This window comes from Canis lupus, chromosome 25, assembly GCF_048164855.1.
Source record: "Canis lupus baileyi chromosome 25, mCanLup2.hap1, whole genome shotgun sequence".
Lineage (NCBI taxonomy): Eukaryota > Metazoa > Chordata > Mammalia > Carnivora > Canidae > Canis > Canis lupus.
In genome coordinates this window covers 35,240,235-35,266,575 of record NC_132862.1, presented here as the reverse complement: position 1 = coordinate 35,266,575, position 26,341 = coordinate 35,240,235, and the positions used below count along the sequence as shown (strand labels likewise).

The following is a 26,341-nucleotide window of genomic DNA, read 5'->3' as shown; positions in this document are numbered from 1 at the left end:
CACTTTTTTGTTTTCTGATTAGCACTTTTGTCTCTGTCAATTAATGTTTTATGATTTCTAGTAACTCTGCACAACTTTTTGCTGTATTCAGAAACCAAAATTCTGTATACTATTCTTAAGGGCTGTGATGGACACTTAACCTTTTTTATCTGAATGAGAGAGAACAGTGTACAGGCTTTGTTTTTTTTTATTTATTTATTTATGATAGTCACAGAGAGAGAGAGAGAGAGAGAGAGAGAGAGGCAGAAGCAGGCTCCATGCACCGGGAGCCCGACGTGGGATTCGATCCCGGGTCTCCAGCATCGCGCCCTGGGCCAAAGGCAGGCGCCAAACCGCTGCGCCACCCAGGGATCCCCAGGCTTTGTATTCAAGGAAGCACTCAGGACAAAAGACCCCCAAAGGGCTATAGTAACACCTATTGCAAGTTGTCATAAATATATAAGGTACACAGAAAGAAAGCTTTCTCGGGAGTCAAGACCCAGTTTTGACTTCTGAGTTTTCTCCCATAATGAGTAATATGAATTTGGAAGAATCATTAATACACTCTGAGTTTCACTTCACTGTCTTCACATTAAAATTAAATATAGGAAAAATATTCTCTGATATTCATTGTAACTTCAAATTATGATTAAATTTAGATTCATAAAGTTGATTTAGACATTTACATTTTAAAGGAGAAAATGAAAGAACCACATCCAGTTGAGGATAACTGGTTTTATTTTGTTATAGACACATTCATCATATACATCAGAAAAAGTATTATTTTCTAAACATACCCCAAGTGGTAGAAATCAGTTTAGAAAACATGTGTTTGATTTTCCATGGGTAAAGCCCGCAGTTTGTTCTCAAATTTCCATACCAAAGGGTGTCCTTGGAGCAGTAACATTTCAGGAGAGGGAAATTTGAGGATTCAGTTTGAAATGGAAGAGTCCCATTTCCACAAAAGTTCCCATTCCTACCACCCCAAAAGGCTGTTTCTTAGAGTGATGGGCTCTTTTAAATTGGCCTTGGATATACAGGGTATTAAGCAAGGCTGGTGATTTTCTCCTCCATCTATTTCTGGGTTTACTTATACTATTGGGATGTTAAGTAAAGAGCACTTACAAGTTTCTAGAGAAAGCTTTAAATAATTTTTTAATCAAATTGTGTCAGATTCAGGGAAAACCCTCACAGGCCAATACTGAGTCTCTCTTTCAGAAACAGGAGGTGGGGCATGAATTGCTGGCTCAGTAGGGGAGTATGATGACTCTTGACCTGGGGGTGGTCAGTGTGAGCCCACCCATGGGGTAGAAACTAGATAGATAAATAAACAAAAAAAACTTAGAAGAAAGTGAAGTGGAAATTCAGAATTATGTCTTGGAAAGCTGTGGGTATTATACAGAAGAGAAGGAAGTTTAGTGAACCATAAATATCTTGGATTCCTTATTTTTTTTATTTGTCTTGTAGTGATGACTACATCACATGTTTGGATGATTCTGAGCTTCAGTCTCCTTATCCATCAAATGAGGAACATTTCACTGAACTGTTGTGGTTTTTACAAGGCCTACCTGAGCTAGCAAAGCCTTGCATATAGTAGCAGCTTAAAAATGCTAGTATTCTTTTCCTTATGGTTTTCCAACTTATCTTCTATCCATTTTTAAGTAAATCAGGAATCCATCATAACCAGAATAAGAGAGGGCTAAGATGATTATAAACCTTGAAATGGACCCTCTGAGTCCCACTAATCTTTCTATGCTGGACCTTGCATAGGTTTTAGGTTTCTTATTTGCAAAATGAGAAAAATAGTAGGGCATACTTATAATATTTTGATAGGGATTGAATGAGATAAGCTTATAAAGTCCTTCACACAGTGCATGGCACAGGTAAGACTAAAAAAATGTTGCCATTTAAAACAGCAAAGGAAATGAAAAGGTAGAAATAGATATTTCTATTAAGCTTTTAAGATAGCCATAGGAATTCACGTAAAGAGGGATCCCTGTGTGGCGCAGCGGTTTAGCGCCTGTCTTTGCTCAGGGCGTGATCCTGGAGACCCGGGATCGAATCCCACGTCGGGCTCCCGGTGCATGGAGCCTGCTTCTCCCTCTGCCTGTGTCTCTGCCTCTCTTTCTCTCTCTCTCTGTGTGACTATCATAAATAAATAAAAATTGAAAAAAAAATTTATAAAAAAAAAAAAAGGAATTCATGTAAAGGGCCACATCAATATAAGAATACAGAATTTAAGGAAAGATGGTAGGGAAACCACAGTGTGGAATGGGTCCATGATTCTAAAAACGGTTCTTCAGTTACCTACTGGGCCTACTTTCTATTACTTGAAACATACCAACATGTTCACTTGGTCGCTGATCTCTAAAGCTCTCCAGTCACTCCTGCAGCTGCCCCTGTGACCTACCACCAGCTGCCCACCTCACTTTACACACTTGTTGATGCTAACAATCCTGTTTCCTAACTTCTGCCCTTATCTTTTTTAAAAGATAGAAACAGAAAGAGAGTTGCCTGTGTAGGACCAGGGCAGACCACCCAAAGAGAAAAATCTTTGGCATGAACATGATCTTTGAGTTACAAAGGATTCAAGACTCCACAGATTCAGGAAAAGCTCTTTACCTTCCCCTCAACTGGCTAAGAAAAATCGAGATGAGGACTTGCTCCAGCAGGAGAGCTATCACCTGAGTTAGATCAGTACATACCTAGCTATGGTAGACAGAGAGGAACCCCAGAAGCCTGCTTGATCAAAGTCCTGTATGTCCTATTGTTTCTGAGTGGCTCAAACATTTGTTTGCCAAACACTTAGTCTTTTTCATCTTCCTGTAAATTGAACTCTTTCCCTTTGGAGTCCCAGACCCCTACACCCTTCTTAGTTCAGAATGCCATGTATACCTTATTTTGCCTGTCTTTGGAACTCTCCTGTGTGTGTAGATTCCCCATATGTAGAAAATAAAATTTTATTTTCTCCTGCTAATCTGTCTCATGTGGAAAGACTTTACCTCAGTTCTGTTCATAATCTGTATTTTCTAACAGATTTAATCTTTACAGCGTATCTTATACCAGGCAAAGACTCTGTATGCAAAGCATCCGGTGATGAGAACAGAAATTACCCTCAGCCCTAGAAATGCTAGAAAGACCCTGCATGATTGACCCCCAGACAATGATTGAACTGACCTTTACTGCCTACACACATGACCTCTGACCTTTGCCCCACATTTGCCTCCTATGAACCAAGAAATTGTATCAGCACCTGGAGACAGTCTCTGAGATATTGGCCTGTGTCTTTCCAGGGTTGGCCTCACTGCAATCAATTCCTTTCTTATTTCACGAGCACTTGTTTCTATGCCTTTGGATTTTGTCAGGGCAAGTGTCCTAACCTGATCTGTTTTGGAGTCCCTTCAGCCATGTGCTCTTGCACACTGGGGCCTGAGTTACAACATACATTTTATTCTTAGTTCAGCCAAAAGGATACTGAAGGGCAGAAGAAATTCTTCCCTGCACAACTGCAATGTCACTTCCTGTAGGAGATCTGATTCTTCTCTGCCAAAACCAGCCCTACCCTCAATATATCTTTATTGCTTTGCCTCACATCTTCGTTTCAGTTGTCTTCATGACTTTTTAACAACTCCACTCCCCACTCACCCATCCCCACCCCACACGTAATCTGTTAGGGGCTCAGTAGATGAGAAGAGGCAGAGGGAGAAGCAGGCTCCTCTCAGGGAGCTCAATGTGGGACTCAATCCCTGGATCTCAAGATCACACCGGAGCCAGAGGCAGACTCTCAACCGCTAAGCCATCCAGGAGTCCCACAGATTAACATTTCTAAACTTACTCTTACCTCCGCCTAAGAATTTTGCCCACTTACGTTAGTTATATTCTCTTGAAATTTTAGGGAGCAATTTGTTTTATTTTGGATAGTATTTCTCAAAGGTAATTGTACTAATCAATCAAAACACAAGGGTTCATGTTGATACCCTCATCAAATTGATCAATAAAAATAAATTTTTGCAAATATACTTAATATATTTGTTGAAATTGTTGTTTGAAATATAATTTTAGAAATTCAGCCTTCATCAAACTATGAGCTTTAAATTAAAGATATATTCCTATAGAAGATACAAAGGAAATGTGGTATGTGGCTTATTTCTGGAACAGACTATCTTCATTTAGAGTAAGACTTAATATATTTAGTAGAGTAGTGTATAAAGAAGTGCTAAGTTCAACATTTTACTGCTAGATTATCTGATAGAAATAAGTGACACATATGATATGGCATTGGGGTCCTAAGGCCAAGGTAAGTTGTTAGAATAAAATAAGAAGAGATTAAGAAGGGCAAGGAGAAAGGACCGAAAATGGAGTCTATGTGATTGAATGACTCTCCTATAGCTAGGCTTGCAGTAATTATACCGTGTGTGCTACAGAATGAGTATGAAAAAAGAAGTGATTGGAACAGATTGATAATACCTATTGCAGTATCTTATCTGAACCTCTTTATCCTTATGAATTCCACTATTTTAAAATGTGGTATTTCTTTTTAACATAGAACCTCTATCACATTAAAAGTTAATTTACTCTACAAGTTAACCTCAGATGTTATTACAAAGTAGCCAACTGAAATTTCCAATTATAGGTGTAGATCTCATCACCCATTATTTTATTCTTATACTTTACCTCCTATTCTTTTTTGTCCATTGCATTGTCTATTTTGCCTTATTTTTTGTTTTCATGTTATATATTTTTAAAAAGAAACTTCAAATAAGAAGTATGTTAAGAACAAACTAGTAAGACCATGAGAACTCTTGCAATTGATAACTGAACATCCATACATCATGTATAAAGCAGATAGTACAGAAGTGATTCAAACAATGACCATAGCGTGGCATCCTAGCATCATGCAAGATGCAGGAGAATCACACCTAGGTGGTAGTGGATGCTGGGAGGGATATGAAGTTCAGGTAGAAGTAATTGCACACTTGTTTGATGGTGGATAAGTGTTTCATTTTTTTCCATGTTCAGACCTCTTTTTCATTTTATTCTTTCATATCTGCCAACTTTTGCCAGTGGTCTGTAGAAGAAGGACTCCCCATTTCCTCTGAGGCACTATACCATTCAGCCTATCATTTATGTGCAACTTCTTGATGTTTCAAAAGCCTCAAGAGGGAAGGAAGAGCTATAGGAGTGAGCAGAGCAGGAAGCTTGTATATCCTTTAGACCAACAATACATTTGTAAGGAATCCACAAGACAGACGAGTGTGGGCTACAAGACATCAGTGGTGAAGAAGCAAATAGGAAGATAAAGACTAGTTGAACACGGTTTGCTTAAACAGACTGCTCAGTCTCAAATTCCCTGTCTTTGGTGATAAGAATGTCTTCCTAAAAAAAAAAAAAAAAAAAAAAGAATGTCTTCCTTCCTTCCAGTACAGGGAGCGTATCTTTCACATCTTACAAAAGCAAACTGAATTTTCAGAAAGAGTAACGGCTGAATTTATGTGGACGGAGGGAATATTTTTATCCCCAACTGGCTCATAATTAGCCAGGTACTTTGCTAAGAGTGATCAGAAAAGTCTTGTTACTTCTTCAATTTATGGCCAAAGAAAGAATTTTTGCCCCTGATAAAATTTTATGGAGTATGCTGGACACAAAGGATTGTACTCCTTTGAGTCCCCACCTTTTTAACAAACTCAGTGTCTGAGCACAGCTAGTGATAAATTAATTTACATTGTCCAGGAGTGTGTCTGAGTTTCCTGCAACATCAGGAGAGGGAGAGACAGACATCATGATTCCTACCAAGATGCTACTGCTCTTGCTGTCAATGGCTTTGCTGGCCTTGGGCTCTGCTCAGGGCATCGATGAAGGTAAGTTGGGGAGATAGAAGATCATGCAAGCACACGGGTAACATTCTTGGAGAAGATTAAGGTTGAATTGACCTTTCTAACAATTCAAGTGCTTGATATTCCAAGAATAGGTTCATCAAAGTGGAGAAAACATTAGTTTCTATTTTCCACTGATTGCAAGTATCTCTCTGAAGTCCTAGGCCTAAGTGTCAAGTCAATATCTTCATGATGTGACCTTTGCTGTTTTTGGAAGTTTGGACTTCCACTTATTCACTCTTTGTGTGAAAAAAAATAATCTAAATTGATTGAATGTTCTAAAATTCACCTAGATAGATCAATTCCTTTATTTTTGAACATTGGCCATATACAAATATTAAAAATTTGTGTTAAATTTTCTTTATCCCTCATAATATTGATAGTTAGTAGGTCCTATTCATTTTCTCCATTGTATGATTTTTTTTGAATACTTCTATGTCTGCTTAGGGAACCATGTGGCAGGCATGCATTTATAGGAAATCTCAAAAGTCCTAGAAATGGGTACTTTCAGGCAATGCTGGGAGAATGTGTACACAATAAAAGAGAAAGTTTAATTCTTTATGGATCATGGCTCTTTTAATCAGAAAAGATGGATAGCATATCTTAGGGGTACCAAATATTCAGATATAAAGTCAAAATCCAGATAAGTATTTCAATGGCTGCCAACAACCAGATATTGGCCTCTTCTAAAACAAAGAATGACAAATTGAAAAAAAATGATATTCTCTAATTAAATGTATTGTCATTGTATAGAGACAGTCTAATTCAAAAACTTGGAATCTAAAGACATGAAATGCTCATGGATTATTTGAGTTTAAATCTGTTGCCATCTGCTGAGACAAAGTTGCTGCTCAAAATTCTAAAAAGGTAGTTGCTGACTTTTCTGAAAGGCATAGACACTTTACAAAGGATCTATAAGTGGTTATTTTTATAACCTTATTTTGAGTTTATCTCTCTCTGTTTTGTGGTAGTTTGGATATTAGGTGGGAAATAACAGTAAAATTCTGAGAAGAGAGTTGTTTTCCTTTTTAAATAGTCTGTACGGGGAATTTAATTTATGCCTTATCTTGTATGTATTTTATGTCATTCATTATTCACTGCAACATTTTGAAGTACATATTTTTATTCACAGTTGACACTTGAACCCTAGCTTTGGAGTCTAAATATTCTGCAGAACATTCATGATTAGAGAGTGAGAAAGCTGAGTTATAGACTCAACCTTGTCAGCTTTCAAGCCCATGATTTCTGTATCTAATCCTGTGAACTCTGTTTTAGCTTTTACTCCATCAGAAATGACTGAATTGTCTGCAGTATGCCAACTATTTTCAAGTTAATATCCCTATTCAACACATATATTTCTTTGCCCCCCATCTCTTCTTGTTCCCATATTGGTTTGCTTCTTAACCTCCATCCCGAACTCACCTACTTCCAATGGCAGCATTACACTCAATAAACTGCAGTGCTATGTTCCTCTGAGTATTGCATAAAGATTTCTCAAACTCTTGAGTAACTTAACTAGTAAAATAGAGCTTAAGAGAATTCTAAAGGGAAGATGCTCAGAATATACCACCAAAATTTTGTCATTAAGGCTAACATGAGTTTATTCTACCTTTGGTAAGGGAGAGAGTCTCTGGGGAAAAAAGGTAAGTTGGGATCTTTACAGATAAGGTTTTAGGGTCTACTTTAAGGAGAGCTTTTTTCGGGATGAGTAAGGTCCATGATTTAAGAGTTTAGGGGCCAAATGAGCTGAGGTGATGGCAAGAGTCTTGGAGAAGAAACAGTTGATACCATTAACAAGCTGAACAGATTAATGTTTGTTTAAATGATTTTGAGGCAATTCAGAAGTAAATGATAAGTATCGGAATCATTTCTCTTTCTGGGCAAGAATTTTCTGGAATAATGAAATCATGTTAGTGTAGCCAGGAAGCTACATGTTGTAGTCAGTTTCCCTTCTCAAATTTTCTCTGTTGCAAGAGGTCACATAACCTCAGCGACATCTTACAAGGATTGCAGCTCTTCATTATGCATCCTGTGTAATGGGTAAAACTTAGATGACTCTGTCATTTCTGTTTCAGAACCAATGATCTGTACTAGTTTTCTAGTTTGGGAAATGTTGTTCCATTGTATCCAAACATTATTATTTTGGGTTCTCTTAGGCATTTTCTTAACTCCTTCCATCTCAAGTTACTTGTCTTTTAAAATGTAGAGGTGGAGTTTTATCAAAGTATATTAAAACTTATTGATTTCTTTTTTTTTTAACCCAAGTTCTAAAAGACCCAGATAAAAATCTTGTTGAAGGACACAATCCTTTCTGTTTCTCTTTAGAACATATCATATGTTATATTTATGCTTAGTGTTTTGTCTCTTGAGAGTGCTCAAAACTGAATCTAGGAAAGGAATAACAAGCCTTTAGGTTCCAGGGGCTTCAGTCATATTGTAAGATAGGGCTTCATCCTTCCTTTTCCCTTGGGAATCTCTTGTGTCAAAAACCTAAACAGTACCTGAAAGTCAGCAGAATACGACACCCCCAATCACCTGTACGGGTTTTTTTCTACATCCTTCTACAAACAATGACTAATGATTGAATAACACAAATGCCTTATTTTTGTAGGGAAATTATCTGTACTAACATTTAACTAATTTGAATCAGAAAGATACTGTGTAATTTCACCCAAGTGCTGTAGCTGTTTAATTAGTAACCTTACCCTTCCACCTTATTCATTTACAACACTAATGCTTAATGCCTTGTTATTGAAGCCTTGATACCTGTTTATCTAGGTTTTCTTACATTAGGTGAATTTTGAAGCCACTATTAATGGTACACACTTCAAATGAAAAAAAAATGAAGTCAGTTTAAATGATGTGGTAAAAATGTGTGTAAATGGAGGATAAAAAAAGACTAGAGTACATGGGTAGGTAATGAATTTTAAGTCATGCCCTCAAAGAAGTGGCAAAATTGAGTATATATCAAAGAAGCATTTTGTGCTTAATGAAAACCTTTGGAAGTTTAATGATTTTCCCCAGTTCCTAGTTTGTCAATGACCCTTCAGTTCAGATTATGAGATCATTTCATATGTCACTGTTTGTTCTTTCTTTGTGGAAACCCCTCAAGAGGAAGATGAGACACTCCAATTAGTAGGTGAGTTATTTTTTACTCAATCAGCTTATTTAGAATTTTCTAGATGGATTCTAGGAACTCCGGGTAAATAAAAATAATCCAAAAGGCCTATGAATTTTTTTTGCTTTGAACAATCATGCTTTACCTTGAATAATTCCTTTTTCAACCATCATACTCTATAGTTTTATCTTAATAGTTCAACATTACAAAAAGACCAAACAAGGGGGAAAAATCGTTTGTAGAGGGTAATGATTTGCATTCATTTTAAGAGTTCTCTCAGCTCTAGACAGTGTGGTCATTGCTTTCCTTCTGAACATGCCTATTTGAGGATTCCTCAAAGAAATGCTTTCATTATCCACATGCTCTATCCCATCACTGAGTCAATAAAATGGAATACTTGATAATAACCATGACAGGATCCTGTACTTGGTATAAAGGCTGCAGAGTAAATGAAATATTGTTCCTATCATTAAGGAACACAGAATCCAATGGAAGATTATCTTGCACATAACAAGGATCACAGTCAAAACTGGGGCAAAAGAAGGTATTTCAGGGCTCAGAACAGGGAGAAAAGAGGAGAGGCATACTGGATATGCCAGGTGGTCTGGACTGTGGAGTGGGGAGGCCCAGGGGAAAGCAGAGTGAAATCCAAGGCTAAATCTCTCCATATTATTGTCAATAATCTAGGAACACTGAATAATCAGTAAGGTTGAAGTGAATCTAAGAAGATAGAGCTGGCGATGTGGGTTAGTTTCATCGTGTGAAGGGTGTTAACAAATGGCAAAGTCAATTTGATATTTAATCTATGGGCAACAGAGAGATCTTTGAAAACCAAGTGATGCATCGATTTCTTTGCTAATGTGACAACAATAAGGAGTAAGTGGCCTGAGAGCACAGGCTATGTCTTTTCAGCTTGGAATCTTAGCATCTGCAAAAGGTGCAATTATACTTCTTGGGCATTCAATAAAGTCTATATTAATCCTGAGGAAAGCGATGATAAGAGAGATAGCTAGGAGAAAATGAAGAAATGAATGAAAAAAGATGCCACAGACAGTGAGGGATTACTCATAAAAAATACTTAAAATTGTGGAAGGGGCTCACTGGCTCAGTTGGTAGATCAAGTGATTTTTGAACTTAGGGTTGTGAGCTTGAGAGACCTGCATGAGGTGTTAGAGGTTTCTAAAGAGAGAGAGAGAGAGAGATGCAGAGGTTTTATACTCCATTATAGGTACCAGAAATGTGCAAAAGGAAACACTAAAGGGTAGGCTTTATTTATACTTTTTTTGCCACAGACTTCACAATTTTTAGAAGGTGACAGATGATAGGGCAAGGAGGATATTCCAGGATTGTTGGACCATTGCTAACCCAAGTGCATGCACTGTCACAAAGCCAGGATCTTATTGCCTCTTCTTTTCTGAGATCTAGTCCCTGGTCACTACCTAGTACCACAGACACCAGTTATATCTTATTTAATTCTTTTTTTTAAATTTTCTTTTTAATATTTTATTTATTCATGAGAGACACACAGAGAGAGAGGGCAGGGCAGGCAGGCAGAGAGGCAGAGACACAGGCAGAGGGAGAAGCAGGCTCCATGCAAGGAGCCTGACATGGGACTCAAACCCGGGTCTCCAGGATCAGGCCCTGGGCTGAAGGCAGTGCTAAACTGCTGAGCCACCTGGGGTCTCCTTATATCTTATTTCTAATTCCATTTCGGCTTTGTACTTCTGTGCATGTCTCCTTGTAGTTTGTAGCTAAACTTTCTTTTCACTTGTTCCTTTCTGAATTTGTGTTCTCTTCCCTAAATAGATGATGAATTGTTGAAAGAAAACCCAGAGGAATCACAAGTGAAACCTGAAGAAGGATATGGAGCGGAGTACAGCAAACCTGGCAAAGATGGTCCAGGTGGCGCTCAGGGACCAGCAGGCCAACAAGTTCAAGGTAGTCAACAGCATCCAGGAGCCCAAGGAGGTCCAAGAGGCCCACAGCATCCAGCAGGCCAACAAGGCCCAGGTGGCCAGCAGCGTCCAGGACCTCAAGGTGATCCAAGTGGTCCACAGCATCCAGCAGGCCAACAAGGTCCAGATGGCCAACAGCGTCCAGGAGCCCAAGGTGGTCCAAGTGGTCCACAGCATGCACCAGGCCAACAGGGACCAGGTGGCCAACAGCATCCAGGATCCCAAGGTGATCCAAGTGGCCCACAGGGTCCAGCAGGCCAACAGGGGCCAAATGACAAACAGCATCCAGGAGTCCAAGGTGGTCCAGGTGGCCCACAGCATCCAGCAGGCCAACAAGGTCCAGATGGGCAACAGCGTCCAGGAGCCCAAGGTGGTCCAAGTGGCCCACAGCATCCAGCAGGCCAACAGGGGCCAGGTGGCCAACATCGTCCAGGATCCCAAGGTGGTCCAAGTGGCCCACAGGGTCCAGCAGGCCAACAAGGTCCAGATGGCCAACAGCATCCAGGATCTCAAGGTGGTCCAAGTGGCCCACAGGGTCCAGCAGGCCAACAGGGCCCAGGTGGCCAACAGCGTCCAGGATCCCAAGGTGGTCCAAGTGGCCCACAGGGTCCAGGAGGCCAACAGCGTCCAGGATCCCAAGGTGGTCCAAGTGGCCCACAGGGCCCAAGTAGCCAACAGGGTGCAGGTGGCCAGCATGGTGGACAGTGACAAGAAAAACCAAGTAAAGAGGACCTCCTGTGATTTTCTAGGTATTAATTCCATTCTTATTCAATAATCTTCTGAATTTCTTTTGATATTTCCTAATTCTCTTTTCTTGTTTCTCTTTTGTCTTAGTTAAATTTTCACTTCAATCTCTCTTAAAATTGTTGTTCATGCTATGACTCTCCTTGCCTTAAGCTAACCCTTAAAATCTCTCCTCCTTTTACAATCAAGTGTTCTTTCCTTCAAACAATTTTATTTTCATGCTCATTCTTATATTTGCCTATAACTTTCCCATTTCTACCTTCCCTGTTGTCCTCTTCTTCTCTCCTCTCTTCTCTTCCCTTTACTCTCTCCTGGCCTGTTCCTCTGACATCCTACTTCTCTCCCTTAACATGATGCTTGTAGTGTCTTCTAGTACCCACTAGGAGAAACACTGACATGGATCAATTTCAGGCCTAACGAATATTTCTGTCTAAAATTCTTCTCTTTGTTTTAGAAATTGAGAGCTCAACTGGTGACCATGGACTTTTCAGTCGTGTCATCATGGCCTTTCCTTTCTCTGACTTCAATTCATCAATAAAGTCATCAGCATTAAAGTCCTGGCTCTTGTTTTCCTTCTAAGTCATGGTTCTTGGTTAGAGGACAAGAAGGGCAGGTTGGAAGATACAGCCCTGAAAGACTCCTAATGTTGTGTATTGTGCAGATTTATCTAGCTCTGATTTTAATAATTTTGTGGGGACTTCACTCCCACCAATATTACAAAGCAGAAACATTTTATCCTTGAGACCAGTAAGGGAGTTTGTCATGTTCAGATGAGCAATGTACACATCCTTTTCTTAGCTTAGACGCAGAGAGAATTACCTCATGAACTCCTTTGACTTCTGGTAGTCCTTCAATGTATGTAAGTTCTATTATGAGGTGAGGGTGTGTAGAAAGGAAACACTGTGCAGTGTTTGTGGGAATGCACACTGGCACAGCCACTATAAAAAACAGCATGGTGATTCTTCAAAGAGTTACAAATACAACTACAATGCAATACAGCACTTGCCTTTCGGGTATTTATTGAAAGAAAGTGAAAACACTATTTTGCAAATATATGCACCCCTAATGTTAACTGCATCATTATTTATGAGAGTCCAGCTGTGGAAGCAGCCCTCATGGCCCTGAATAGAGGAATGGGTAAAGATGTGGTACGCATACACAATGGAATATTACTCACTCTAAGGAAGAAGGAAATCCTGCCATTTGCCACAATACAAATGGATCTAGAGAGTGTAATGGTCACTGAAAGAAGTCAACCAGAGACAGATAAATACCATATGATTTCATGCATACATGAAATCCAAAAGACAAAACGAATGAGCCAACAAAACAAAACAGAACTAATTATCCTTTGCCTACCAGAAGGCAGGGGATGGAAGGATGGTCAAATAGGAGTGAAAAGCAGATGTAAGGTGCAAGAATACATTTATAACATAAATAAGGTACAGGGAGAAAAGATATACATAAGGAACACAGGACAGCAGTTAAGAATATGCAACCATTTTGTTTGTTGTGCATGGTAACTCAATTTTTCTTGGTGAACCTTCACAATGTATAGAAATGCTGAATCACTATCTTGTACACTGAAAACTAATGTAATAATGTAGGTCAAGTATGCTTCCATCCGGGACCCTAAGATCATGACCTGACCCAAAGGCAGACACTTAGCCAACTGAACCACAAAAGCACTCCTATAAAACTTATTTTTAATCCTCCTTTGAATAAACACTTAACACCAAAATAAAATATGTCCTTCCAATTTTCAAAAATTAGCTTCTCCCTCCATAACTAAACAGGGTTTGTCATTTATTAAATGAGAAATCAAAATACCCTTTTATAAAAAGGCAAAGAACATTTATAATGATATTCAATAATCCAAAATTTTCTACTTAAAAGTCTCTTCCTCCTGCCAGAAACCCAAAGTAATGCCATTCATAAGGGGCTGGGAGACCATTTACTATGCAAGAAAACTATGTGCCTGCACACTTTGAGACCCAACCACAATATTCTCTCACTTTCTCTCCTTTATCCACATCAAACTCTACAGTTACTTCAATTCCTACACTGTGCAGATATTTCCGTGAATTATTCTTTTTGTTGGCAGTCTGTCAACAGAACAGAAAGTTGTAAATGAAGCAACATTAATACTGGCCACAGATTTCATCTTTCACGTTTATTGCCTGTATTATTACTTTTTTTACATTATCATTACCCACTAACCTGGATCTCCAAAACAATAACGAAAGTAATAAATACACTGTAAATCTCTGTTTCATTCTTTTCTTGATTCATGCTACCTTTGGTAATTCTCCTTCATAGATGGATTAAATAGAATGTTTAGTTACTACATACTGTTGTTACAGCTTGATGATGGTATTGGATACTATTAGTTCCCTCAAAATATTCAGCACCTAACATTCTGACTGTACGCCTATCACTAGAGGTCTGGGGGGGGGGGGTCTTGATGAAATCTTGGAAAACACAAAAATACACATTTCAGGTAAAGAGGTTTCTACAGACAAGGGAAACTGTGAGCCTGATAAGGAATTATAAAGTATGTGAAAGAGGAGGGATATTGAAGAATGGAAAATAGCAATTTAAAAATGCCAGTGGGATAAAGTATTTCTGATGGGAATACACAAGATTACCTCGGGAATGAACCACTACTGATAATCATAATGTGGCCTCTTCCCTCATGCCCTCCATCTTAAGGATAAGTTAATACGAGGCTGGTAAGTGATTTACCTGAACACCTAAAGGTACAGCTTGATCCAGGAGGAGTGCATAGGGGAAATTCATATCCCTGCACTGTATGTATGATTATTTCTGCAATAGTTGCCCCATCATACCACTCTCACCTACTCAACCCTACACATTCCGTGATGATGCATTAAATGGTTGAGGCAGTTATTACACTGCATAAGACACCTATACCTGAAGATCTTCCTTCTCAGTCAGTGGAAGGCACAGAAGAGTTTCTGCAATGAATTTCTGTTTCTTTCCTTTGTCTCTGTAAACAGTAAAAGGGGCTCAGATTTTCTGTGAAAACTGGTCAACTTTATTTTCTAAAGCAATTAGGCATATGAGAAAGAAAAGCTGTGAATAATTCCAGACTAAAAAAAGCTAAAGAAACATGGCAATCCAATATAGTACTTGAATGGGGGGATCCCTGGGTGGCGCAGTGGTTTGGCGCCTGCCTTTGGCCCAGGGCGCGATCCTGGAGACCCGGGATCGAATCCCACATCGGGCTCCCGGTGCATGGAGCCTGCTTCTCCCTCTGCCTGTGTCTCTGCACCTCTCTCTCTCTCTGTGACTATCATAAATAAATAAAAATTTAAAAAAAAAAATTTGAATGGGTCTGTGTTCTGGAGGAGAAAAAAAAAATGTTCCCAAATCATGGTTGGATTAATTAGCAATTTGGGAATACAGCCTGTAGATTACATGAAAGTATTATATCAATGTTAAATAGATCAAGGTTTTACACGACTCTTGTTTCATAAGAAATTATTACCACTCTTAGGGAATACACACTGAAAAGTTAGGGCTGAAAGGACACAATTTATGTAATTTACCCTCAAATCATCAGACAGAAAGAGAGAACAATACAGCAAAGAGGCAAATATTAATAGATGAATCTGGATAGAAGACATGTGGATTCTTCTTGTACGCTTCCCTAATTGCAATTGTACTCTTCAATTGCAGTTTTCTGTATGTTTGAAAGTATATGCATATTAAAAGCTAAAACCCTATTTAAAACATGCATGTCATCTTTTTATTCTTTTGAATGCATTTACAATGTTTCTAAATGTGTTCAAATAAAGTTCAATACATTCAAATACATTTTTTTCTGGCATGACACATCAAATTTACTTCTTAAATTTATTAATTTCCAACTGCTATGATAAAACCACAGACCTCGGCATGGAAACAGAGAGCAGTTCTCTGTGAGGCACCAACAGCTGGAAGGCCTAGAAACACATAGTGTGGCATCTCTGTAATTGATGAGACGATATGGTTGCCTGGCAGGGTGGAAAGGGAGCAAAATGAGGATGATGAAGAAGAAAAGAGCATAATGTGAATCTCTTACTGTGTCTAAGCAGAAAAGAGCATAATGTGAATCTCTTACTGTGTCTAAGCACCCAAATTAAAATACGCAATGCATTCCATATTATAAATATGGGTCGCTATATATTTGATCTATGGAGTTACTTACACCGGTTAATATATATCACATTTTTAGGTGTCAGGCATCCAACATAGTGTGGAGATTTAATATTGTGCCAATATAACTAAGAAAATAACATTATTTCTATTAATTCCCCAATTGGCACATGACCAAACTATAAAATAAAACCCAGTTAGACAAAAGACCCTGTTTTTGATGGTGCCTTTCAGACAACCATCCACCTCCTAAGTTGGGAGTTTTTCCTAAGCATAAAGGATTATGACAATGCTGACCAAGTTCTCAGTATCACTCTGAGGAGTAGCTTGTAAAAAGGTGTTAAAGACTTGAATCATTTATGAATGTCTCATAAAAATAAGCTAACAATGACAGGATATTTCCACCCCGTACAACACTGCAGTCTCTATCAAGCGTGGAAGGAGAGGAAGTTCTAACAATTCACCTCGTGGGGTCAGTAGAGAACTTTATAGAATATTGTATGTGACCTTTGGGACAGGAAAGATCAAAGTTACCATTTATTTGCAGTCTTATGGCAGGAGCTATGTACAATATACCTACAAGGAATTAGAGGAGGGATGAAACAAAATTTCAAAGCAGCCACTAAAATCTAAGCACTCAGAAGGCCAGGGAGGTGCTCCCCTACCTACCTGGCAAACAGTCTGTTTGCTCTCACACCCTTCAGTGGTAAGAGGAAGAAATAATGGAACAGAAGCCTCAGAGCGTGACTCAGCACATCCTACCCTGGCTCCTTTAACTGCTCTTCCTCTCTCCTGGCCCCTAATCCACCTTCAACAAACTAACATCTCTTTGCTCTTATCTGCTCTATCAAACAATGAGAATTCATCTGAGGTAATTACTCTAGAAGCTTCTCCTACTGTAAAATGTCAGTCTCCCTAGACTGAAATTCTACCAAATAGAGGTTTATACACTTCAGTTAGGGAAGTTTTAGCAGAAATTTCATAGTCTCTGCCAACTTCAGTTGATGGCAGTGGCTACCTGGACCAACTTGCTAGGAAAGAATCTGAGATGGCTGAGCTCAGCATGAAGGAAGAGAACCCTGCTGGTCAGTGATGTCAAGAACAGTGGGAAAAGAGACTACCAGGGGCATTTCTGAGTGTTTCTAGGTGAATGGATTGCACCTTTAGGCATCCATTTTATTCACATGCTGTCACATCTCCATGTGCTTTACAAATCCGTTCATCTGTCTACAATCCACTTTCCCCTTCTGCACTTCTGAGAGTTTTCATTATTCCTTCAAGACTGAGCTCAAACTTTTCTATCTTTCTGAAGTGTCCCCTGGCTTCTCCAAGGATCTTCCGAGATGAGCATGTTGTGTGCCCTTGGAAATCTGATTATTGGTCTCCCTCACCATACAGACTCTGCAGGAGCAGCAGAGTGACTAACTAGAGGCAAGAATCAAATGTGAGATGAGTAAATAAATTATTAGTCTCAAGAAAAGTCATAATCTTGGAGTGCCTGGGTGCCTCAGTTGGTGACGCCTGTGCCCTCTGTTCAGGTCAGGATCTGCTGGGGCTTTGACCTTACATATTGCCCCATGTGCTCTGGGGATTCTGTTTTCATGTTTACAAAATGGGAATGATGACGGTTACGATGATGATGACCATACTGGAGGGGATTTCATGAGTACGACACATGCTAACATGCCAGTGGGTTGCTACCCACGTAGTAGGACTCCCTATATGGTGGCTTTTACCTGTGAATTCGTACTATGTGCCCAACAACATTTTAACGTTACCTGATAGTGTTCTCAACAGTCACTTTTACTCGGTATGATGAAACCCAGTACATACATTTACAAACTTAGGAAGTAGTAGACGTAGGCTATAACCCTGGCTGGCCTGACAAATATGTAACAATTCCATTATACCAGCATCCTTCAGAGACACGTGACAATAGGAATACATAGAACTTGGCTTTTCATTTTGTCTAGTACTAGCCCTGTTGCCATCTTTTGAGCTTTCATTCATCACTGAGAGGATTTGGGATGTTATCTGTGAATGTGTGTATATGTATTTAACTCTGCTGACCACCGTGATCCCTATGTCCAATTTGTGTCAACCAGGATCTTGAGATGGAAGGCAGTAACTTATTTTACTATTTGTTGTTTACTTAGAGTTTTGAGTGCCTTTGGTTGTGTTTGGTATAACTGTATGAGCCCAGGAAAATATCTATTAGAAATGATTCTTCTGTGCTGAGCTGTGTGTAAGAGTTTTTTTTTTTTATTTTAAGATTTTATTTATTCATGAGAGACACAGAGAGAGAGAGAGAGGCAGAGACACAGGCAGAGGGAGAAGCAGGCTCCATGCAGGGAGCCCGACGTGGGACTCGATCTGGGATCTCCAGGATCACACCCTGGGCTGAAGGCGGCGCTAAACCACTGAGCCACCCGGGCTGCCCTGTTTGTAGTTCTTAAAGTTCTCAAAGTTCCTTGACATTAGACTTGATGAGGACATATTTAAATTTGACAACAAAAGGGTAAGTCCAAATAAACAAGTGAGACTATGTCAAACTAAAACGTTTCTGCACAACCAAGGAAGCCATTAAGAAAATGAAAAGGCAACCCCCAGGATGGGAGAAAAAAGTAGAAAGTGGTTACCAGGGACTGGAGGGTAGAAGAAATAGGGAAAGGTTGGTAAAGGGGCACAAACTTTCAGCTACACATGAATAAAATCTTAGGGTCCAATATAGAACACGGGGAGCTAATGCATCTTTATTCCATTTAAAATACACCCTTTTAAAATTTTTATTTAGTTATTTGACAGAGAGAGTGGGCACACAGGGGAAGCAGGAGAGGGAGAAGCAGACTCCTCACTGAGCAAGAGTCTATCCTGGGGCTCCATGTCAGGACCCAACGACCTGGAACAGATCTGAACACAGATGCTTAACCAACTCAGTCACACACATGCTCCAAAAACACATCCTTTAAGTTTGAATGAAATTCTGTTATTTTAAACTCAAAGTGCCTCAAGATGACAGCCAATGAAGAAATGTTCCTGAGACAGCTGGATGGCTCAGTTGATTAAGCATCTGCCTTTGGCTCAGGTCATGATCCTGGCTTCTTGAGTGGGGCTCCCTGCTCAGGACTGGGGTGGGGGTGAGAAGTAGACTCCCTCTCACTCTGTCACAAGCCAAATCAGTTCACTTTCTCTCCCTCTCTCTCTCTCTCAAATAAATAAATAAATAAAATCTTAAATAAAAACAAATGAAATTTCCTGTTCCATTTAAGAAGCTGGAAAGAATTGTGAATGATCCTGATATAATCCCTAAAGTGAAATTTCTATAGAAATGAAACTATTATTTAATAGTGGTTGTGAAAGTTATTTGTATTTTCTTATCCTAAAAATGAATATAATCTTTTAAGTGTCCCTTCTGTTATAAAGAAAATAGCCAACATTTCATTTCTAAAGCAATGATAAATTGGTTAGGAGGAAGAAGGGTAAATCTGTGTTATTCTAATAGGTTGGGTTTTTTTTCTTTTTGTTTCTGTTTTTTTTCCCCCGAGGTCTCAAGTGTGGTGGAAGGACCATGGACTTTGACCAGAGCCACTAACTTTTGAATTCTGGCTCCATCACTTCCTCTCCATCCCCTTGAGAATTTACTTAGTTTCTCCCTGCCTACTTTCTTTTGCAAAATAAGGGTGAGGATGGTGAAGTCTCTTTTGCTGGACTGTGAGGAAGGCAGAAAGTCTGGAGGGCAGTTGGTCCCACGGTGCGAGTCCTCCCCATCCTGCTGTGTGTGCAGCCTCCTTCTCTCAGCTCCTCTGGCCTGGGTGACGTCATCAGAACCGGGGAAGAGAAATCTGGACACATGAGCCATTGAAGAAACCTGCTTCTTAGAATTCAGCTTTGAATTTAGTTTTAGTTCAGGGCTCCTGCCGCCCTGTGGATGTCTTGGGTAGTGAAACAGTCTGAGAAACTAAAAGGGGGACTGCTGTCCCTGTAATCTTCCTGAGAGTCCCCTTGTGAGCATCGGAGGACTGAGCACAGGCAGCCTTCCAGTGTGGTCTGTGAGGTGGGATGTCTGTAGAGCAGGGTCAGGGAATGAAATCCTTAAAGCATCCATCCTCCTCTGTAGACCTGGCTCTTCCTCAGTTTAGACTCAAATGCTCAATCCTAAGGAATCTGAATGTCAAAGCTGGCAGGAGTCAACCCAGAAAGGGAATTTTAGGCCTCCTGACTTCCAATTGAACACACTTCCCACTTACACAATTGGATAGGAGAAGCTTAGAGCTGCAGTTAGCTGATGGTTATTTTTCCTTTATATATTATTTTATGGGCTGCAGTTTGTTCATCAGTTAATTAATTTGCATTATGGCACTGTATTTACATGCTCTCTTCTAGTTATTTTTTGGGTGCTGCCAATTCCTTATGTTTCTAATCATTTTCTTGTCATTTGTGTGTGTGTTTGTGTGTATGTATGTGTGTGTGCTTGAGTGTATAATTTTGGGTAAAGGTTTAATGCCCTGTCCAAGTCGGCTGAAGATTCTTTGCAAATTTCGACTTCTGTGGATTCCTCCTGCTTTCTGAAATATCCCTCCCCATCTCTCATGTATGCAAATGCTATTTTTTTAAGGCACATTTCAAGATCTGCTACTTCTTTTGAGACTTTCAGGCCACCATGGCTCGTGCTATTTCCTTTGGGGACTCATAATACTGACATGTTATTGAAACATGGATATTATCACTCCTTTAGGTTCGCTGTGCCCTCTTTGAAAGCAAAATCTGGGTCTTAATTGTGTTCCTATGAGCACTTGAATACCCAGCCTATAGATGATTAACACGTATTGCCTGATTCATTGGTGTGTCCCAGCTGTCATTTCCCTTTTCATTCATATTGCCATCTTTCTAGGCAAGCCGGAAAATCCTCTGATCTGTTTAAGATGAATGCTTTTTGTTTCCACTGGTTTCGTGTCACCTGGGTCCTCATTTGTGCACATTGCTTTATAAGCAGACAAGTGAGCCGAAGACAGAGGTAGAGAGCTTGACTTCTCCTATAACTTCCAGTTCCCAGCAAGTTTCCATGAATTGGGATCTATATTCAAGTGCTTTCCCCATTAAGGGTTTCTTATTTCCTTCTGTCAGGCAACTGCTGGTATCACTTTAAACTCTCAGGTGGAGGTTTGGAGAACTAAATGTGACATGTTTGAAGACTGATTTGTGGGTATGAATCCTCAGTGGAGATTCCTTCCCTTTCTCCCTTCATTTCCAAGGGTGAAACCTATAGTTTACTACTTCTTTACCTGAGGAGAGGAGTGGTTTTTTGTTGTTGCTTTAATATGTTTGTTTCTGTTTAGTTCCGCTCACAATGAGAGTGTAGCTTTATTTGTTTCACGTGCATGTGTGTGTGGAGGGGTTCATGCCCATGAATTATCATCCAGCTGAATAATGATTGTTCGTTATTAGGGATCTTGAGTGAGTACTCAGTTTTGTGTCTTTCTTTTTCCACGTGGGCTGTTACCTGGTTGGGCAGATTCCCTAAGGGTAGGTCACATTTGAGGCTTTACTTCCCTCTGTGGATTGTTCCTTTTGTTTAATTTTGTTACATCTATGAGCATTTCCTTTGATATTGTCCAGCTTGGGAATGCACTGAAAAAAATTTTTTTTCATATCATATGTGGAATTCTAGTTGGTGGAACTGCATTGTTTATCTTTCTATTTTTACTTCTTGGTATGTCTTTAAGGAACTTCATATCCTTTCATAATTTTTTACCTGGTGAGTCTGTTTACTACCTGGAAGTTTCCTGTCACTGGATTTCTTTTGCACATCAGTAAGTACAATTATATCACCTTAGTTATTTGCTTCCTTGCTTTCTTTTTCAATATCTGTGCATATTTTTTGTTTAATCTTTTTTTCATTGTGTCTTATTTGGTGCCTCCATTTAAGGAAATTGTTTTTCCCTGTGTGTTTCACTAACTTTATGGTAAGCTTATCTTTGCTTTTGAGAATTTGCCTTTTCCTGACTGTAGACACTTTTAAATTTCATATCGCCTACTGCTAATGTTGGAGTAGAGGTGCTTGGAATCTACCAGCAAAGAACCTTCCTGTTATTCCTACCAGGCTGTTCATTTCCTTTTGAGTGTTGTCAGCCACCTGGAACGTATAATGACTCCGAGACCCAGTAATTCATACTGGTTTCTTCAGTCTGGAAGCACTTGCTGAACTGTGGACTGCTTGACTCCCTGTGTGTGTGTGTGTGTGTGTGTGTGTGTGTGTGCACATGTGTGTGCAGGAGGCATGGTATCAGGGCAAGCCTGCTTGACTGCTTACATTCCTTCTCTATGCAGTCACTCTCCTGAATGTCCTTGGGTCCCTTTTCCTCTTTCATTTCATTAGTTATGAGTTAGAGAAGTCTTTATAAGTAATACAAGTCACCCATATCAGCCATTTTATGTGGTGTCTCTTTGTCCCCAATTTCCTTCCTCAATTCAATCCTGTCTGATTTCTATCCTTTAGACGTAGATAAACAATTCTGCTTTCCTTATGACATTCGTTTTTTTTCCAGTACCGTTACGAATTTATTCCTTATTTTTTGTTCATATTTCAATATTCGTCATGAAATGAATTTTGTTGTTTTTTTATTCTATTACTAATACCCACCTACTAATTATTAATACCACTTATTAATCATTTTTCTCATTCCTAGCTATTTGTTATTGGCTCAATTGTTAGGAAACCACACTAACAATAGCAATAGTGAAGGATATTTGTTTCCAGCAATTTCCAATGAATATATAGACTAGGAAATCATTGGACTGAGTAAAACTGAGTAATTATCAAGGGAGGCGAAAAGAACAAGAGAGAAGCAGAACCCCCATAAACTGGGAACTCAATGTGGGGCTTCATCACAGGACCCTGGTTCCTGACCTCAGTGGAAGGTAGCCACTGGGAGCCTGAGCCTCACAGCCACCACATATCCAGCATCTTTTACTACATTGTATCATTATATGTAAGGGTAATTGTTTTTGAGAGACAAAGAGTAAACATGTGGGACATGGGCTGTAGTGGGAGGAGGGGCAGAAGGAGAAAAGGAGAGAGAAGCCTTAGCAGGATCCATGGGCAGCACTGAGCTCACTGTAGGTCTCCATCCAAAACCCTGAGATTGTGACCTGAACCGAAATCAAGAGTCACACACTCAACTCACTGAACCACCCACGTACCCTAGACTAATTATAAAGGTCCTTTTGAATTTAGGCATAAGATCAAATGAAAAGCGAGAACCTTCCAAAAGTGCAAATACGCACACAGTACATAAGTATTGTCTAAGCATTTGCAGTGCTAGCTTAACCTATATTCTAGACAATGTATAAAATGTGGCAAGGAAGCAGTGTTGAAGAAGAAAGATTCTGCTATCTCTCATGGAGCTTACATACCAGAAAAGGAGGCAACTGATAAAAAATATAGTTATACTAGGAGCCCCTGCCTGGCTCAATTGGAAAAGCATACAGCTCTTGAGCATCTGACTCTTGATTTTGTTCAGCTCATGATTTCAGGGTTGTGAGTACAAGCCCCACATTGGGTGTAGTGTTTACTTACAAATAAAATCTTTAACAAAACTATTATACTAAACAAAGTCATTAGAGTTGTACTAAGAGCCTCAATGTATGATATAATTTCACAATGTACTACTTATAAAAATTAGATACTCAAAGTCAATTGCAGTGACTAGAATTTTATTTTCCCAAAGGCATATTTAGAAAATAACTGCCTTTATTTTTAAAGATTTATGTATTTATTTATTTGAGTGAGAGTGTGAATGAGTGTTGGGACTGGCTGAGGGAGAGGGAGGGAAGGAATCCCAAGCAGTCTCCCCACTGAGCACACAGCCCAACATTGTGCTGGATGCCATTGTTCTGAGAACATGACGAGAGCTGAAATCAAGAGTCAGATTTTCACCAACTGAGCCACCCAGGCGCCCTAATAAGTGCCTTTGAAAATGTTGAAAAAATGTGGAATATCAATTCAATGGCTTCTATTAAGAGAGTCAAAAACAAAACTTTATCATTTTTTTCTTTTACTATTCCAGTAAGGGAAACAGAGCATCTGACAGGCAAAAGGTCATCTCTTTGGACACATGTTCTCAATTGTGAAAAGAAGAACAGGTCTTCTGTTTTTGTTGATGCAAGGTTCCAGAGGGAGATGCTTGAGCGGAACAAATATGCATCTTTGTGTTCATGGATTACAGGTAGGATGTTACCAAACGGCTGTGTTTTGAGTGCTGTGTCCCTTCAAATTCCTATCTTGAAATCCTAATCCCAAAGATGATGCTATTAGGAGGAAGGCCTCAAGGAGATGCTAATGTCATGAGGATGGTGCCTTTGCGAATGGGATCCTTGTTCTTCTGAGAGACCCTTCACAGGTTACCCCCTCCCCCCTTCTTTCACCATGTGAGCACACAGGGAGAGGTTGGCAGTGTGCAATCACAAGAAGGCCTTTGCCCAATCACACTGGCACTCTGCTACTAGACTTCCAGCCTCCAGAATTGTGAGAAATAGATTTCTGTTGTTCTTAAGTTGCCCTGTCTATGGTATTTTGTCATGGGCAGCATGAATGGTCTATGGAAATAAAAAATTAATACTTGCTGTGTATTGATCAGAGATCACTGACTTAATATTTCTTTCATTACTTGTGTTGGTTCCTTTGTGTTTTATTCCCAGGTGACTCAATAAGAAATATCCTTCAGGTTTTAAGTATTTGTTAATATATAAATATATATAAATAACATATTAATATATAAACAGTTTTATATTTTTATATATAAATAGTATATAAATATATGTATATATTATAAAAAATATTTAAAATTCAAAGAAGGAGAGTATAAGTATTGATATGTGTGCAATCAAAATAATTAGCAATTAATACATAATTAATATTTACCATTTCAGATATAGGCTGACTCCTCACAATGTCCTAGGCACATATCGAGGCATTTGGGGACATATTAGTGAGAAAAACGTGTCATGATATCTGACTTTGCCACTGTAAGTAGGCAACAGAAAATACCCCCTGTTCTCTACCCACTGTCTCTGGGGAGAGATGAGGAAGGGGCAGGACCCTGCTACTGATGACAGAAGTGAGGTAAGAATAAAGACACCTGAGCTCCAATCAAGGCAAGGAACCACTGAAATGTTCCTCTTGTTGGTCTTGATGAGGTTTGCTGGCCTGAGGTATTTTCACAGGACATCCTCCATAGGGTGTGCACTGTGGGTTCACTGGCAGCCACGGATGTTCTCTCAGTGGTCACGTACCATGCCAAGCATCACAGGGCCTCTCTATCTGCAGGCAGAGCGTTCAGGGCACGTGGAGAGGATGGTGACCTTTCCAGAGTCATGCGACAGACTAATGGGAGTTGAAGCCAGTACAAGGGATGCAGAAGGGAATGATTGTTAAGGAAGCATTGCTAAAAGAGTGAGATTTGAGGCCTTAGATGTCATTAAAATGGTCCCCTGAGATGTTTCCATTAGATTTTTGCCTTAGGAGTCCTCCCTGAGAAGATTCTATGAAAAGAAGAGTGATCAAAAGAAAAGCACACTGCTGTGGAGCAGCCTCTAACACAGAATGCAGAAGCCAAGTCTGAACACAAGGTGGAAACTCATGGAGTGGTACAAATACCCATGAACATCTTGTAATTGACTCAAGTAAAAGGACTTCACATGTGTCATGTTTACAACTCTGCGTCAGGTCCTATCACCCTTTGTTAGTCACCTTTTTCTTTTTTTAATTGGAGTTCAATTTGCCAACATATAGCATAACACCCAGTGCTCGTCCTGCCAAGTGCCCCCTTAGTCACTTTTTTTTATGCCCTTACTCAACTCTTCAATCTTTCTTTCTGGAATATTAACAAATCCAGCATCACTCACATGTCTGGCCACATGACCCACACATTTCTTTTCTCCTTTCTTTCTATATCAAAAATCCTTCACATCAATTGCACCAATGTCCTTAGGTTTGCTAATACACACTGACTCTCTTCAGCTTGACTGGACTTACTTAGTCTAGATGATGCTCAATTTATATCCAATATTTTAATAAATTAAATTTGTGTATGAAAACTTTCTTTGTGACATTAGAAATCATCTGGGTGAGCAGTAGGTAGTGCAGGACTCTTTGGGATAAACTGGATTGGAAGTCTGGAGGTTTAAGTGAGGCCTCTGGCCCTCTTTATCTCTCTCTCTGTCTGACACAAAGGCTGAGCCCAAGAGGGGACCCTTGAGACCTTACTGATCTCGATACATGTTGGGGAGAGAATGATCAGTCTGCCTTATGGGAACAAGGCCAGCTAGGATTTACTCCAGGAAGCGCATGAACAAGAAAGTGTACTCTCATGATATTTTTGTTGCTGAACAAAAAGATTAATAAATCCTTTCCTCTCCTGAGAGGGAGCAGCAAGAGAGGTGGGCAGAGGGTGAGAGGAAGGACTGGAGACATAGGAGGAAGGACGCAAGTGTATTTAGCAGGTAAACAAGCT

At 39.6% G+C, this 26,341-nt stretch overlaps 1 protein-coding gene across 1 annotated transcript; it reads left to right on the top strand.

Annotated features, from left to right (window-relative positions):
- The first annotated feature begins 5,713 nt into the window (after positions 1-5,713).
- Positions 5,714-12,248, top strand: LOC140616708 (uncharacterized). The gene is made up of 3 exons (XM_072797428.1): positions 5,714-5,837; positions 10,777-11,674; positions 12,124-12,248. Exons 2-3 carry the CDS (start codon positions 10,834-10,836, stop codon positions 12,246-12,248), a joined length of 966 nt encoding a protein of 321 aa, XP_072653529.1. The 5' UTR covers positions 5,714-5,837; positions 10,777-10,833.
- The last annotated feature ends 14,093 nt before the right edge of the window (positions 12,249-26,341 follow it).